The 16,872-nt window shown below is 34.2% G+C and overlaps 1 protein-coding gene across 1 annotated transcript; it reads right to left on the reverse strand.

The window, feature by feature from the left end:
* Positions 1 to 1,411: 1,411 nt before the first annotated feature.
* Positions 1,412 to 7,701, reverse strand: LOC124822505 (uncharacterized). Its single transcript, XM_047294514.2, has 2 exons — positions 7,291 to 7,701; positions 1,412 to 2,158 (listed from the first exon to the last, which is right to left on the reverse strand). The coding sequence occupies exons 1-2, from the start codon at positions 7,645 to 7,647 to the stop codon at positions 1,649 to 1,651; spliced, it is 867 nt and encodes a 288-aa protein (XP_047150470.1). The 5' UTR covers positions 7,648 to 7,701; the 3' UTR covers positions 1,412 to 1,648.
* Positions 7,702 to 16,872: the final 9,171 nt, after the last annotated feature.

A 16,872-nucleotide genomic window follows, 5' to 3' on the forward strand; every position in this document is an offset into this window, starting at 1 on the left:
TTCTATGCATTTTTACTTTTCACTCAGTCTTACCTCCCAACTCTCCTTCTATCTCTTTTCAGATTCTCACCCCCTCAAACTCCACCACATCCGTTTGTTTTAATTACAAAAATATTAATATAATAAAATTATATATTTAATATAATTAAACTAATAAATAATTTTTTATATAATTATAAAATTGTTAAAGAATACAAAAACCATATATAAAAAATATATATTATACAAAAACATTAAAACAAAAAACTAATTATATATAACTGCAAAATACAAAAAAAATATAAATATAAATTAATAACAATAAAAATCTTCAAAAATACATTATTAAAATACATCAAAAATATACTCAAAAATAATACATCAAAACATATAAATTACATTATTAAAATATCTCCAAAATTAATATAAAAAGATAAACTAATAAAAATAAACTAGAAAATAAACATGTAACTTTAAACGGATGTGAGCATCCGTCAACGGATGTCAACATCCGTCAACGGATGTCAACATCTGTTTAAGGCAAAACGGATATCGACATCCGTTTCCGTTTTGTCTTAAACGGATGTTAACATCCACTGAGGGATGCTCACATCCGTTTAAAGATTATACGTTTATTTTTTTAGGGTTTATTACGCACCTTCACAACGAATCATTCAAGCACCACCACACCACCGCCACACACCGATCTTGGCATGGCTGATCAATTGCTTCCACCACCACTTGCAATCTCTCACTAAGCACACCAGCTAATGAAAGTCCATCACACTCTCAGACCACGATTTTATCACAATTAAAGAATGAGAGGAAGAAGTGGAACGTGAAAAAGAGGAAGAAGAGCACAATGAAACAATGAGGGGATGAACGATAAAGAAGAAGAAGAGTGGTCGCTGCATACATGTAAAAGATTGGAGTGGGTAGCGGTTAAAAAATATTAACCCTAAAATTTTACTAAGAATAAAATAGGAATGACAAAATAAAGAGAGGGATAAAATAGGAATGGGATGGTGGAAGGAGCAAGAAGTAGTGGTGGAGGGAGCAACACCCTTGTGAAAACTTTCTTTGCTGGTTAAAATTTTGGCCCCATTCCTCTTTCTTTTCTTTATTTCTTTTATATTTCAAGACTATCCATACATCAAATTTATAAATATCACGTAAAAAGAAAATCATTATATGAAAAAATCATCATTTTTGATTTACACATTTCGTTTTTCAATTTTATCCTTAATAATTATTTCTTAAATGATTATTTAGATATATAAAATAATTATTTTACCAATTTTATTTCTTAAATGATTATTTTTCTAATTTTTTTTTCATTTGACCGTTTTTTAAAACTTAAATTTTTTTAAAACTAAAACAACTATCTGTAATAAAAAATACCTATAAAATAAATAAAAATTATCTTTTATGGTAAATATTTAATAATTATAATTTTATTAATTTTTGTTATTTGCAGTGATCAAATGTACACAACACATGTTTTTAGAAGTGATAATAATCGACATAATTCATCATCTAACAGACTACATATAAATTGACAAACAACTATCATAAACCAACGTATTGGTTTTTCTCTTCATCCGAGGAAGATGTATAAGATCACATCCAACTCATCCAAGATCAAGATATGGTGGCAGAGGAGAGACTATTACAGCATCTTTGTCCATATGCCCAAAAATGGAAAAATTGCAATAAGCAATCGAAACAGCAGAGGTGTGTCACTTTTTCTTTCTCTCCTACTCAACCTACCACCATCTGAAGGAATCGTTGGTGATCCATCCATGGCAAAGGAAGACTTTTTCACGGGTCTTGACCTCTCCAAGTGATCCCATCCACCAAAACTCTGTGCTGCTTCTTGGCTGCCCTTATCAACTGAACCATTATCTTCAACTACCCATGATTGGTACCCATTTTTGGTTCTCTGGTTTTCAGCAGGTTCTTCCTCAAAGATTGTGCCTTTAGCACGGCGAGGTTTCCTCCTCGTCCTGTTCTTGCGTTTTGGTTTGCTCTCTGACTGTCTCCATAATTTATCAAATGCTAGTGCAAGTGCTGACTGACCAAGAGGAAGAGCTAATGCCATGAGGAAAGCTTTAGGGCCACTAGATAGCAACCATGATGCAAGGATGACCGGTAGAGTCCAACCATAGGATTTGAAAATCTGCATTTAAAGAAAAATGGAATGCATCGTAACACATCATGCACACAAAAATATTTCAATCCATCTGTAGACACAAGGTGTTGTAAGCTTATGTAATAAAAATAACAACAGCAACAACCACAAAAATCTGGTAAACCATTAGGTGTTGAAAAAGGTGCTACACAGATTTCTGGAAAGTTACCAATTATGGCACTTCTTTCTCAGTATAAATTTTACCAAAAGAAATTCTGAGTGCTTAATTAATTAAGGCTTTTGGGAAGTATTATACTTTTAAATAGCAAAGCAATGATGGATAATATATTTATAGACAGAATAAATTACACATACATAAGTGATATGTAACTAGCAATTACTTTTGAAAGCTTTTCAATCCTTTAATGCAAGGATAATTAGAAAGTGTTGTGGATATATAATTTTATGGTGATAGTGTTAGGATAGAGAATATAAATAGAAGGATACTGGGGTAAAGGGGAGACATTCAGATTAGTAAGGATTTGTAGGAATAGAGCAGTAGCTCTTTTTATAAAAGGGGAAACCCTTGAGGAAGAGTGTTCTCCTCTCTGGTTTTTTCATCTATTTCAATGAAATATTTTATCTCCCACTCTCAATTCTTGGTTCCTAACCAAAAGGAAAAGCAACACCCCTTTAGTGACTTAAAGAAGAGAGAATAACAATTATGGAAATGAGAATGAGAGTAAACAAGGTACTGATTTTGAGAAAATGCCAATAAATATACTTCAGTTTTGGATTAAGATTGACTGTGCGGCCAGTGGTAAAAATGCTACAAGAATTGTCTAGAAACCAAGCATTAAAAACAATGATCTCTCCACTCTAGGATGGTTTCATGATTTAGTCCCAGCAACAATTATTAATAAGCAAGGCTTGAATCTTCCCTTAATTTTTTTGTTTAAGTTTGGAACCAAAAGCACTTGAGAAAAAAATTAATTTGAATTTCCGAAACATACTCTTACAAAATGCAAAAGAAATACGAAGATAAAAGTGTAAAACAAATGTTCTAAAACTTAGATGCAATATTAATTGTTGATTCATTTTATTTGGGAAATTAGCTCACTTAATTGTGGTTGTCTTAATCTGTTACCAAGCATTCTCTTATTAGCTTTTAATCCTACATTACTTAAGTAGACTCTAGTTTTTTAAATGTGCTTTATCTATGTCATAATCTAGTTTTGTCACGCATTTCTTACATTTGGCTTAGCTTAATCTTGTTAGATACCTTTTCAGTTTGTCTTAAAATTGTTAAGTTTTGTCTTGGACTTTTGTTTTCAAAATCTCTTAACTCTCTTGGTAGAATTGTTTCTCTTTCACTTGACACCCTAGTACAAGAAAATTTGATAATAAACTCGTTATCACTTTTAAAAAGTATTGAGAGAATTGGGGTAATCTTACCTTGTCTAAAATAAAATAGCCGAAAGACTTGTGAAGATTATATTGACTAATTTTATTTTCTAATCCTAATTGTTTAATTTTTGTTTCTTTTCTGCAAATTGTTTTAGGAAACATGTCAAGCTCTTCTCCTCTTTCTCCCATTGCCGTCAACTTCAAGATTGAAAATGAATAATTAAAAAGAAACCACACATGAGATATGAAAAAAGAAAGATAAATCAAAGAATTTGGTGATGCTAGGAGGAGATTTGAAGAAGGGAAAAAGTGTTATGATCTAAGGTAGGGGTAATAATAAGGGTTGGAAAATATATGAGCAGAGAGAATATTTAGTATAAGTTAATTAGAGTAAATAAATATAGTATAAGTTAATTAGAGTAAATAAATATATATTTAGGGAAATATTCAATATAAGATATTTATAATTAAGGATATATGCTAGGATAATATACGGAGAGATATTTATATTAAATATAGGGATATTTATATTAAATATTAAATATAAGGATATTTATATTAAATGCAGATATATTCTAGAGGAATGTTTAATAAGATATGGGCGGGAAATAATTAATATAAATAAGGTTAGAGTCCAGGGTTAAAGACAGGCTTTTGATTATTGAGTTTTGTGACAGACATTATTGTCTTGTGAGGGAGGTTATGCTCCCAAAGTAATTGAAGGAGGTTATGCTCCCAATTATTGTTTACCCTTGTTTATTCAGATATTACCATCAATAAAAGAGATTCATTCATCCATTGTTATTAGTTTATTGTTCTATTACGTGTGTGAGAGTGTGAAAGGGTGTATTTGGCTAGTTTACGTACTCAGGTACGTAACAAAAAGACTCTTCGAAGAGTCAAAACATTAAGAAGAAAGGAGAAGGATTTCATGAAGTCCTTCTCATCATGGAAGCCAAGAGGAAGAGGATCAGCGGGAGCTCCATAGATACAATTGAAGAAGACATGAATCCATGAACTTCAAAGTGTAAAAGCCCAACATCAAGATTCCAAAATCTTATGGTACCAATGATCCAGCAAAGTACATTGAATGGAGGCTAAAGTTGAACAAATTTTTAGATTTTCTAATTTTGATGAGGACTAAAAGGTCCAAATAGCTAGCTTATTAGAATTTGAAGACTATGTCATGACTTGGCGGCACAAATAATGATAGACATTGGGCAAAAGGAGAGGTCATGCGTGGTCTCTTGGGTATCAGAGTAGGTTTCTGTCCCTTAATCTACACATTCTTTAGTTCCATTTGCCTATGATAGTAATTAAAAATTGTTCAATCCAATAACAGTATTGACCTCTACAAAAACAACAGTATGTTAAACATACATTTTTGCTTATGTTTACTAAAATTTGCTTGCTGAGGACATGTCATATCTGGAGAAAACTGTTGAGATCGTTATTCATGGTGAGTTTGGTGCATTAATCTTTTATCATGGTTAAGCAATGTTGTTTTGTGGTCGTGTACCCTAAATTATATGCATTGAAATAAAGCCAACAGAATCTGCAAGACAAGTCCTTGTCTCTAGCAATGGAAATCCACAATAGGAACTACTACAATTCCTGTAGCTTAGCTGAGACAATCCTAATCAGGATACACTGCATCAGTCACTCAAGAGATGACCTCAACAAAAATCCATTGAAAATAATTGTCTGCCAATCTCATGTAGTAGAATATTTTTCAAATAGAAATATATGAATGTGAGGAACGGTTTCATCCTATGACACTCAACTAAAAGATATATTTCCATTACATTGGTTACAAGTGTGAAATTTTGATAGCAAGATGAGCAATATTGTTAGCATTATACATAGAGAAAGCTATGAATATTAGAGAGAAATTGAACACAAGTTTTCCCTCTCCAGATTTCAAAGGCCTGAGATCTCTCCCAAACCAATCTCTCACTCAACAGAATGCGCTAATCTTCTCTCACTATCTCTGTATAGCCTGTCTGTCAAAAATCTGTTATATGTTTAATTAACAGTCACTAACTCTAGCTCTTGCTCCCTAGCTAACAGATTTCATATCCCAGCCCATTAGGTCAAGTTTCTAACAGAATACATTACATGAAGGATTAACAGAACCCATGGTTACAAGACATTTAGGTAAAGGGTCAAGCCAATACTCGAGGTTTGTCTGACAATAAAATCAAATTAAATGTATTAAAGTATGTCTGCCCCAACCCATATGTATTTTTCCATATGACACACCGTTCTTGTGTCAGCTCCATGCATTAAAACAGCTCACAAGAAAATATGTGTGACATTTAAGGTCCAGAGCCAAAATGCCTCTCTTTCTTGTAGTAAGAGAAAGATATGATACTGACAGAATATGCAAATTATATCACTTTTCAAGCTAATCACAGTCATGGCAGCATGGGCAAATGATGGGAAATCATTCATTAACACAGTAGTATCTTCTTTGACACATTTTCACACTTCAACAGTATACGAGTCCTGATTTCATCATGAATGGTAAGGAAACAAGAAAGAAATTAAAAAATCTTTACGAGTATGTAGTATCTGATTTAGAGCAAGGGATGTTGCTGTAGTTAAACTATAAAGCAGGAAAAGCCTCCAAGTTAAAAATAACCTTTGCAGAAAAACTTGCATCCATCTCTTATCATATAAAGTCGTGTAAAGGGGTTCAATTTGATGACTAATTAGATGCAAGATTTTGTAATATCTACTCAACCAACTTGGAGTTTCTATCATGGATTATAGAGTTTAAATTATATGTACTATCAATATAACTTTTTTACATAAATATTTGATGAAATTCATCATTACCACATCATAAAAAAATGAATACGATGATGTAATAAAATGATCAAAATCTATTGCAGGTCTTCCTATACACGATGCATACAAATCAGTTCTAGTACATAAAATTTATTTACCTGTGCAAACATTCAACAAATCTTAAAATTGTAAGACACAAGGTAATATTTTACTCATTTATCAATACACTTCCATCTATACCCATAAATTATAAAAAGCGACCATTCTCTAAACAAAACACATAACTAAAAAAATGTCTACCTTCCTTATAAACTACTTATATCTTCCATATAAAAATTAAAAAGGCATCATTCAAACAATTCAAAACACCAAGTCTCACACTCTCAGATTATGCTTAATCCCGTAGCAAGCTGTTACACACGTAACAGAGAAAAAATAAAGACAAATGTTAACCAGTACTTTTAGGATACCCTGAAGGAATGTTTTTGATGGAATGCATAAATGCACGTTCCGTGTAATTTTCACTGCATTCTCGTTTTATCAATGCACTTCCATCTATATCATAAATTCTAAAAGGAAATCATTCCCTAAACAAAAACATTACTAAAAAAATGTCTACTTTCCTTCTAAACTACTTACATCTTCTCCATAAAAACTAAAAAGGCATCTTTCAAACAACCCAAAATATCAAGTCTCACACTCTCAGGGATGCTTAATTCCGCGGAAGCTGCTACACACATAACAGTGAGACAAAAAAATAAGACAAATGTTAACCTGCACTTTTAGGATACCCCGAAGGAATTTTTTTAATAGAATGCATAAAAGCACGTTCCCATGTAATTTCACTGTATTCTTCAGTAATTTACCATAAAAATAAAAAATAAAAAAATCTTATTTTAATTCTTCAACCACATTTGCAAGGCCCAAAAAAAAACCAAACACGGACTTGATACGGAAACAATATAGAGAGATAGCTTCACCTGCAGAAACCAGACACCATCAATGGCTTCTTCCACAATTCCACTAGAAATGTCTTCTTCATCTTCCGGGAATTCTCTTTCCTCATCAGACCACCAGCGTCTCTTCCTCCCATATCCTTGTTCTTGTTCTTCCCGTTCCTTGCCTCTGGGGCCGTTGGAGGTGAAATTTCGGGGTCGAAAGGATTCGGCGTTGGAATCCCAACGTGGGAAGTTGTTGGAGGAGCAAGAGACGAGAGAAGGGCAAAAGGGTCTAGCCAGAAGAAAGGGTCGCCATGAGGAAGATAGCTGTGAAGGTGGAATAGGGTGACCCAGAAATTTGGAAGAGTACCAGTAGCATTGGTGAAGATGGGTCTCCATTCGACACCACACCTCTTCATTATCTTTCTTCGTTTATTTCACAAAATTATAAAATGTCCGAAACTTGACATAAAACAAATGTTTAAATACAATATATATATATATATATATATATATATATATATATATATATATATATATATATATATATATATTTCAATTCATCTATAAAATGAAATATTAAAAATAAATTAAATTTTAGAAAATATTGTGTAAATTTAATTTGTGTTTTGATGACAACTAAAATTATTTTTAGTTCTCATTTATGAAATATAAAAAAAGTGGATTAGAAAAAAATACATGGTTTAATAGAAATTTATAGAAAGGATGAAGAAATAATACGTTTTTTTTTTGTTATCTTAGTTTGTAATACTTTTTTTAGTATAATACTTTGTTTAAAGAAAAATTTATAAAAAATTATTTTTAGGTGATAGAAATAAAGATATAACTATCGAAAACAAAAATAATAAATTAAGAATTAGGATAACATGATAATAATTAGTTTGGGATGTATATTTAAAAACATAATTTTTTTTTGGTTTGGATGATAGGTTATGTATTCTCATTTCTTGTTAGTATAACTACGAAAGACATAATATCTCAACTAGGTTCATACTTCATCCATGAATAATCATGATTCATAAGGATATGTATGGAAAAGAAAGAAAGAAAAAAAAATGAGAGACCAAATCCAAATCCAAATCCGTATAATCAAAAGAACATATATGGATGTAAATCAAACTTATTTCTAGAAAAAATCTTAACTAATATAGGTAGAAAAACTTTCAAACAAGTCTTTATTATTATCATTATTGCAAAAGTTACAGTTGATAGACAATGTATAACTCTTTCTATTTAATAGTGTAGTAACTCAAATGTTATGGTTTGATGACCCATTTAATTTTTGCCATGGAACAATTGATGACTTGCAATAGAGTATTTTGTCCAAGGCTTATAAACTATTTAAAATAACTTGATTTATCACAAACATATTATTTACACTTTCACCATCCTTTATGGTAAATAATTTGTGTGGACGAGTGAGGATGACAATTTTTAAAAAATGAACATTTTTATTCCCTTCGTAGTTAACTATTAGGGAGTCCCATATTTCCTTTGAAATATGTGCTCTTTCTTGTATTCATTTTTAAGTGCATAAACGAGGGTGTACCTAGTTTTGTTATTTAGTGGCCTTTGTATTTTTGTTTTCATAGTCCTTCCTTGGAAAGTGATTTTAGTGTCTCCTCTTAAGATGATTAAGCACAGTAGACTTAATGTATATCTCTATTCTATCTTTTCAGTATGGGAGTTTTCTTCCAAGAATGGAAGGGGTTTAGGGAAGGATGATCCTTCATAAAATAGTTGGTTCCATGCTTGTATCTTTAGACTCAACCATTTAGATCTTAAGCTCGGATACCAATTGTGAAAAACAAAAATTAACACTAGAAAGGAATGTTGAATTGTGTTTTACAATTTCACAGTTTTTTGCTTATATTGTCTAAGTAGGCATAGTCAGATAATTTGTAAGTTGATGTGAGAAAATATATCAAATTTTTTGTAAAAGTTTTGATGGCATACCTCTGGCCATGACCTAGCATATTCATGAAGAGTTGGAGAATCTATGGAAGATGGGCCTAGACTCTTTCTCTTGGGTCATCTTAAGTCATCATGAAGATTTAGTAGAGTAAGAATAATTCTGGGACTTGTATTTTTGGCCAAGTAGTCTAGATTTTATATTAGCTTTGTATTTTAGGCCAAATAGTCTAGATTTTATTTGGGCTTTGTATTATGGGGCTAGTAGTGTAGAATTTCAATTGAGCCTTGTATTTTAGGCCAAGTAGAATAGGATTTTGACCAAACAAGTCCACAAAGGGCCAAGGCCCAAAGTTGACTATGCTTGGACATCCAAAAATGGGTGTATTGACCAAGGAGTCAACATTTTGGCTAAGCTTGGAGGACAAGGGAGCAAGATTTTTTCCAAGGCATATGGAGGTTTCCCATTGGAGGGTTTTCCTCCTAGTTAGTGTCCATGTGTCACTCTAAGAATGAGAGTTTTTTCATAGGTAGTGGCCACATGTCACTCTCTCATTTTAGAGGATTTTTTCCACTTGTCTCCCTCTTATTAGAGAGAATTTCTCCTTGCTCTCCAAGCCAACCAAGGTGGCTCTTTTAGGTTAAAGTGTCTGTCCATTTTGAGACACCTTAGCCTATAAATAGAGATGCCCTCCATCATGTAATCACCTTTGATTTAGAGTAAAGTTATGCTATCTTTTTTATGTCATACTACTCTTTTAAGGTCACCCTAGGCTAGAGCAATCCAAATGGCCTCCTCTAGCCACCTTCCTCCAAGAGTTGGCCCAACCTCTCTTAGAGAACCATTAAACACATCTTCCCTCACCATACAAGTCACCAAAACCATGAGCTATCAACACCTTTCACCACCACCAAATTTTGCAACCTTAATCCATGAACTTATGGCTCAATTTGCTTATAGATTTGGCTTGTCCTAGTTAATGCATTGCCATCATTTGGTATAAAGAGCTTTTGTTCTTCAAGAGCTAAGTCTTTTGGTCCTTATCTGTCCTTTATTGTTCTGTGTTGTTGATGTTATTTATTACTTGTCTTGTGTTCTTTCTTTCCATCTATCATTGTTTTTATCTGGAGTAAACTGTGACAATTTTCAAGCTTAAACTACATCTAGCCCAATTGTCCAAAAAATATGTAAAATACTTAGCAAAGGTCAGAGCTATCAAAATGTTGTCATCAGCGTTTTCCAAGTTATGTTTTGGTAGTTTTGGCTATTGTTTTGTGCTTTTTTCTTTTTTTAGTCATTCCTTAATGTTTTGTTTGGTCAATACATGTTTGTTTGAGTCATTTTAAGTTTCAAATCATTCCATGTTGTCTAGAGTCATGTTTAGTCCTTTTGATGTCTCTATTTCCTAGTTGAAACTTTTGAAATTCATAAAAAATATATATAACTTAGTTTGCAAAACTGAACCATATACAACCATTTGAGGGTCTTATCTTTGATGTCTTTGGTTCATTTGGTTCATACTTGTCATTAGATCATTGGCAAGCTCTTAAAAAAATTTTCTCTATTGACGTTTCTAGTTTTCAACTCCATTTTGATTCTAGTAGGATTTTCTTTTATGTTGTGTTTATTGTCATTGTTGCTTTTAAAACCCATATATCATCTTTGTTCCAAGTGTGTGGTGGTTTTATTTTGAACCTTAAAAGAATGGAAAAAGAAGTGAAAAAGCTTTTAAGCATAAGGCTTCAAAGGAGTACAGAAAGAGAGCCTAAAAAGTGCTAAAAAAAGTGTGTGCTTTGACCACTACCACTATTTTTGTGAAAACTGTTTGGAACATTTTGCTCACTGTTTTTGGGATTTTTCTCTTCACTTTCCAATGGCTAAAAGTCTTGGCTATGATGTTCAAAGAGTGAGCTTAGTATCCCATTTGCTCAAAGTTGAAAAGAACCACCCACTTTTCTTCTAGTAATTTTTGTTTTGTGAATCTATTCTAACACCTTTTATTAGAATTTCTTTTGAGTGCTAAGATTTCTTTCTTAACCTTTAATTTCTTGCTTGTCTTCTTGGATTTCTTAGTTTATTTATAATTAAATTCCTTTTGCAAAGCCTTTCTTGTTTTTGGACTGTTTTATTGCTTTTATTCCTTGTTTCTTCTTGAACAATTTCAGTTTTGGTTACTTTGTGTGGTGTAGGTTCTTTTTGTGAGGTGATCCAATATCTTAGAGGTAACCTTCTAGGTGGTGGAGACCCAAAGGAAGCTTGAAGTCTAGAGTGGTAGCCAAAAAGAAAGGAGAGAAACACCTTGGGAGGTAGCTTTGATTTGGTTGTAATTTTTGGCTTTGTAATCTTTCTTTCTGTTTTTCTCTTGTAACTCACGACCTTGTTAGGTGTCTTGGAGGAGTCCTTGGTGCTCAATCCCATCTCCTGACAAGAACCTTTATTTCTTAGTAAATTTCGTTTTTAGTTGGTTGGTTGGAGGAACCAAAGTTCTTCTAACTTAATCATTAGACCACACAACTAGTTTATTTGTTTTCTTTAATTGTGATAACTTAGTGTGTGTCAACTTTAATTTCAACTTTAGTTCCCTTTGAGAAATATGGTTCAAGAGTGCCTAAGGTAAACTTTGGTTAGGAAAGGTTTGGTATTTAAGAAATTCATTATGATTCACCTCCCTTTCGTGGAAGTGAACTTGGGTGTCTTTTGCCTCCTTAAATCTCTTAAGGAACTTTCTTTGAAATTTAGGTATTTGTTTGTTGCATTAAATCTTTTTGAAAACCTTTAAGGATGTCTAAGACTAATTCCTTCGAAATTGGAAGTGACTCTAGTAAGGATGTAAAACCCACTTTGAAAAATTTAGCAAAAGAGCTAAAGTCACTTAAAATTTGGCAAAGGAAAGAAACTCTTTTCAAAGAAAAAGAAAGAATTGAAAGAGAAGAGTATCTTGCTAAGTTGGAAGAACAACTTAGAGTCCTTAATGAGAAACAACCAAAAGTCCAAGAGGAAATAGAAAGAAGGGTTAAATATGTTTTTAGTCCCTAAACTATCAAGCGATTTTGTTTTTAGTCCCTCTTTCAAATTTTGGCCCACTTTGATCATTTTCCTTAAGGAAACTATAATTTTTCATCCTCCAAAAACCAACGACGTTAAAAAGAAGCTGAGGTGGCTAACGGTGGTGTGTCATGCCATTTTTTTTTTCTGACACTAAGTCAATCTTTCCATGTTTCTCTCCTTCCCTCTCCCTTTCGTCTCCTTCCTTGCATTTGCAGGTCAGTCATGGGTTCTAAAGCCTCATGAAAACCTTTCAACTCTTTTCATCTTTCAATTTGCAACTTCTTCAGAGAAGGACTGAACACCCATCTTGGGAAACGACCACCTCTATATCTTGTTAATGTCAAACTCACAAGTTGTTGGGTATCTGGTTGAAGCACTTGAAGAATCTCCTCAGCTTTTTCTCTTAATTTGTTTTCTTCATTTTTGTCCCATGACAACCTGAACCCCTTCAATCTCTTACTTGACATATTGGCTTCCATCGTATCCTCTACACTTTTTACTCTTCCCAGATGCTTCATCTCAAGATCTTCTCTGAGTCTCCTTCTTCTTAATTCCACCAAAAGAAACCCTCTTTCGTTGCCAAAAAAGAACAAGGTTAAACTCCTCAGGGAAATCAACTTCCCATCTCAGGAGGCAAGCTTGATAATTTGTGGCAACCCTTAGAAAATAGCTTTTGAAGACATTTTAAGTTTATCAAATTGTCGGGCAACTTTTGGAGATGTTTACAGTGATTTAATTTAAAGATTTGCAAATTCAACAATTTACATAGATATTCTGGAAGAGTTTTGAAGTCACTCTTACAAAGATTCAAGTACCTTAGATGCTTTAAATCACTGATTAAAGGTGACAACTCTCTCTTTAGTCGTAAATGAAGCACCCGCAAAGAATGACATTTCAATACATTAAGAGAAAGTCGATCACTACACTAATTTGACATTAGATAAGTCCTCAAAAAGTTTACATGCTGCCACTTATATGAATCGAGGTCAATTCTCCAGAGAGATGGTGGATTCTATTATGAATAAATCCTTTATCACCTCTTAAGCATTCTCCTTACTTCCACCCTTCTTGTTCATTAGTTTGTGAACGATCCCCAGTCCACAGTTTTCATCGATTGATGATGGGACAAGGTCAATCATCCCCACCAGGCAGCGTGCAAAGAATGCGATTCAACTTGCGATGTCGCGACTAGAGGACGAGATGCAACACATGTTGATTTGCAACAGGATCCCGCTCGATGCCATGAGCCGCAACGGTTCGATCGGGAGGGTTTCCTTCTTGTTCGACTCGCACGACGGCGCCATCAACGATACCCTAGAGAGCTTCGGTGAGGTCGGCTCAAGTCGCTTCAACGAGTGAGGCGCGAGCCTCGGCGATGATTTGTTCGTCGATTTGGTGCAACCCAAAGTGGTTTAGGATCTCAGGTAAATTATCGATCGCATGGTTAGGTATGGATATGAGAGAGAGTGTCTTCAAGTTTATAGTAGTGTCCGTCGCGATGCTCTGGATGAGTGTTTAGTTATTCTGGGTGTTAAGTGATTGAGTATTGAAGAGGTTCAAAGGGAGAGAAGCATGTTCCATTGACTCAGTGTCAAAAAAAAATGTGGCACACCACCGTTAGCCTCCTCAGCTTCTTTTTAATGTCGTTGGTTTTGGAGGACGAAAAATTATGGTTTCCTTAAGGAGAAGGATCAAAGTGTGCCAAAGTTTGAAAGAGGGACTAAAAACAAAATCACTTGATAGTTTAGGGACTAAAAGCATATTTAACCCTAAAAAGAAGTAAGAGTCATACAAGGAGGAGGTCTAAAACTCTAACTCAACTCACACACCATGAGGTAGATAGTAGGCTTGCAATCCAATACTATTAACCTCACCCACATAGAACTCATGATGGAGAGCACACTCCAAGAGAGTTTAGAATAGACCTCTCCCCATTTCCATGGTAAAGAAGATGTTGAGGCATACTTAGATTGGGAGAGGAAAGTTGAACAACTCTTTGAGTGTCATCAAGTAAGTGAGGAGAGAAAGGTCACGTTGGCCACATTGAGTTTCCAAGGGAATACCATGTATTGGTGGACCTCCCTTGTGAGAGTGAGAAGACTCTTTAATTTTCCCCAAGTCACCTATTGGAATGACTTGAAAAGTTTCATGAGAAGAAGGCACAATAATCAACCTAGTTCACAAGAGCACACGTAAAAAAATGAGGAAAGTGAGAGTAAGAGTGAGAGAAGTGGTGCAAAGAAACAAGAAAGCGCTAGTGAGGATGCCCATCCTTGTGAGGGAGAACTTCTTATGATGAAAAGGGTTTTCCATAATCAACCTAGTTCACAAGAGCACACAAAAAAAGATAACATCTTCCATACTAGATGTAAAATCTTAGACAAAACATGTTCCCTTGTTGGAGATAGTGGCTCAAGTTCAAATTGTTGTAGCACTAGGTTGGTTAACAAGCTTGGATTAGCTACTTTTCCTCATCCTCAATCTTATAAACTTCAATGGATCAATGAGGATAAGGAATTGGAAGTTAATTAGCAAGTGATGGTCAAGCTATCCATAGGGAATTATGAAGATAGTGTGCCATGTGATATACCTATGAATTCTTGTCACATTTTATTGGGAAGACCTTGGCTTTTTGATAGAGAATCTCTACATAATGGCCACACCAATGAAATAAATATCACTCACAATAAAAAAGAAGCTTGTACTTCATCCTCTCACACCTTGTCAAATGGAAGAGGATCAAACACAAATGACAAAGAAAATAGAAAAAGAAAGAGAAAAGGAAGAAGGTAAAAAGAAAATAAAAGAAACCTTTTGTTCTAAGTGTCAAAGCATGATGCACAACTCTCAAGAATTCCCCAACAAGAAAATTATGATGTTAAAGGCAAAAAGCTTGTGTAAAAGTGTAAAGGTCTCCTTGTCATCTTCCTCTAGAAGCATGGCAAGAAAAGACCCAAAGCATCCTTGTATGGGAAATAAAATTTTCAAGAAAAGTGCTCCAACTTTCCAAGACCTTAATCATTCATTGGATTTAAGGTGCATCCTTATTGAGAGCTATATCCTTCACATACTCAGTATTATAACACTTCTTCTAACTTGTGTTATAAAATGAGTATTTGACCCTGGTGGAAAAATAAGGAAGAATTGAAGATTATGAAGAAAAGTAAGTTGCCTTTAGCCCATGTTGAAGATTTGAGGGCAAATCATTTTCAAGAGGGAAGGGATGATGGCATACCCCTTGTCATGACCTAGCACATTCATGAAGAGTTGGATGAATCTATGGAAGATGGGCCTACACTATTTTCTTGGGCCATCTTAAGTCATCATGAAGGTTTAGTAGAGTAAGAATAATTTTTGGGCCTTGTATTTTTTGTCAAGTAGTCTAAATTTTATTTGGGCTTTGTATTTTGGGCCAAGTAGTCTAGATTTTATTTGGGCCTTGTATTATGGGCCTAGTAGTGTAGGATTTCAATTGGCCTTGTGTTTTAGGCCAAGTAGAATAGGATTTTGACCAAACAAGTCCATAAATGGCCAAGGCCCAAAGTTGACTATGCTTGGACATTCAAAATGGTTGTAATGACCAAGGAGTCAACATTTTGTCTAAGCTTGGAGGACAAGGGAGATAGATTTCGTCCAAGGCATGTGAAGGCTTCCCATTGGAGAGTTTTTCTCCCAGTTATTGGTCATGTGTCCCTCTAGGAATAAGAGTTTTTCCATAGGTAGTGGCCACATGTCACTCTTTCATTTGAGAGGATTTTTGCCACTTGTCTCCCTCCTATTGGAGAGGATTTCTCCTTGCTCTCCAAGCCAACCAAGGTGGCTCTTTTAGGTTAAAGTTTCTGTCCATTTTGAGACACCTTAACCTATAAATAGAGGTGTCCTCCATCATGTAATCACCTTTGATTTAGAGTAAAGTTATGCTACCATTTTTGTTCCATACTACTCTTTTAAGGTCACCCTAGGCTAGACCAACCCAAGTGGCCTCCTCTAGCCACCTTCCTCCAAGATTTGGCCCAACCTCTCATAGAGAACCATTAATGATGGAATCCATTTTGGGAACTAAATGGAGATCCATGAAGGGAGCATGAACTTAAGTTAAGGCTAGGAGAAGAAGAAGGACTTTCAAGCTTATTCTTGGTTTCCCTTAATCCTTAGAAGACATTGGACCTCTCATAAAGAGTCATGGTAAAAGAAGATGGAAGAAGAAGATGGAGCTTGAAGGATTTTACTCTTATGGAGAATCACTTACTAATCTTCTTCTTTTATCTTTGTAAATATGTAAAATTTTGTTTAGCTTTGTTTTAGAAGCTTAGTAGCTTTTAGAGTAAAGTAGTGCACCATAAACCTTGATGTAGGTGAATATGTACTTAAAATGGGTCATAGGAAGCCTTTGGAAGCCTTTAGAACATGTTAACATCAAGGAAGGCTCTTATATATTGAACTTGGACGGTAGTTAGGGGGGAAGGCTCCTAGACATTGAACTTGGATGTAGTTAGGGGGAAGGCTCCCATTCATCCACCCTTTCCATAGGAAGCTTCTAGTTCATTTCTAGTGCATTAAAATGCTAGCCTACTCCTTCACCTATAAAAGGAGAGGCAACTTTTTATAATTTTTTAGAACTATTTTGAATGCTAAAGTTTATT

The sequence above is a fragment of the Vigna umbellata genome, chromosome 8 (genome assembly GCF_029865625.1).
Source record: "Vigna umbellata cultivar VRB3 chromosome 8, Vumbellata_1.0, whole genome shotgun sequence".
Classification (NCBI taxonomy): Eukaryota; Viridiplantae; Streptophyta; class Magnoliopsida; order Fabales; family Fabaceae; genus Vigna; species Vigna umbellata.

Bases quoted from the DNA above. Each gene is read 5' to 3' on its own strand.
- LOC124822505 (XM_047294514.2), bottom strand. From the start codon at position 7,647: ATGGAGACCCATCTTCACCAATGCTACTGGTACTCTTCCAAATTTCTG. The intron at 2,159-7,290 runs GTGAAGCTATCT...CTTTAAATGCAG, and splicing joins ATGGTGTCTGGTTTCTGCAG to ATTTTCAAATCCTATGGTTG.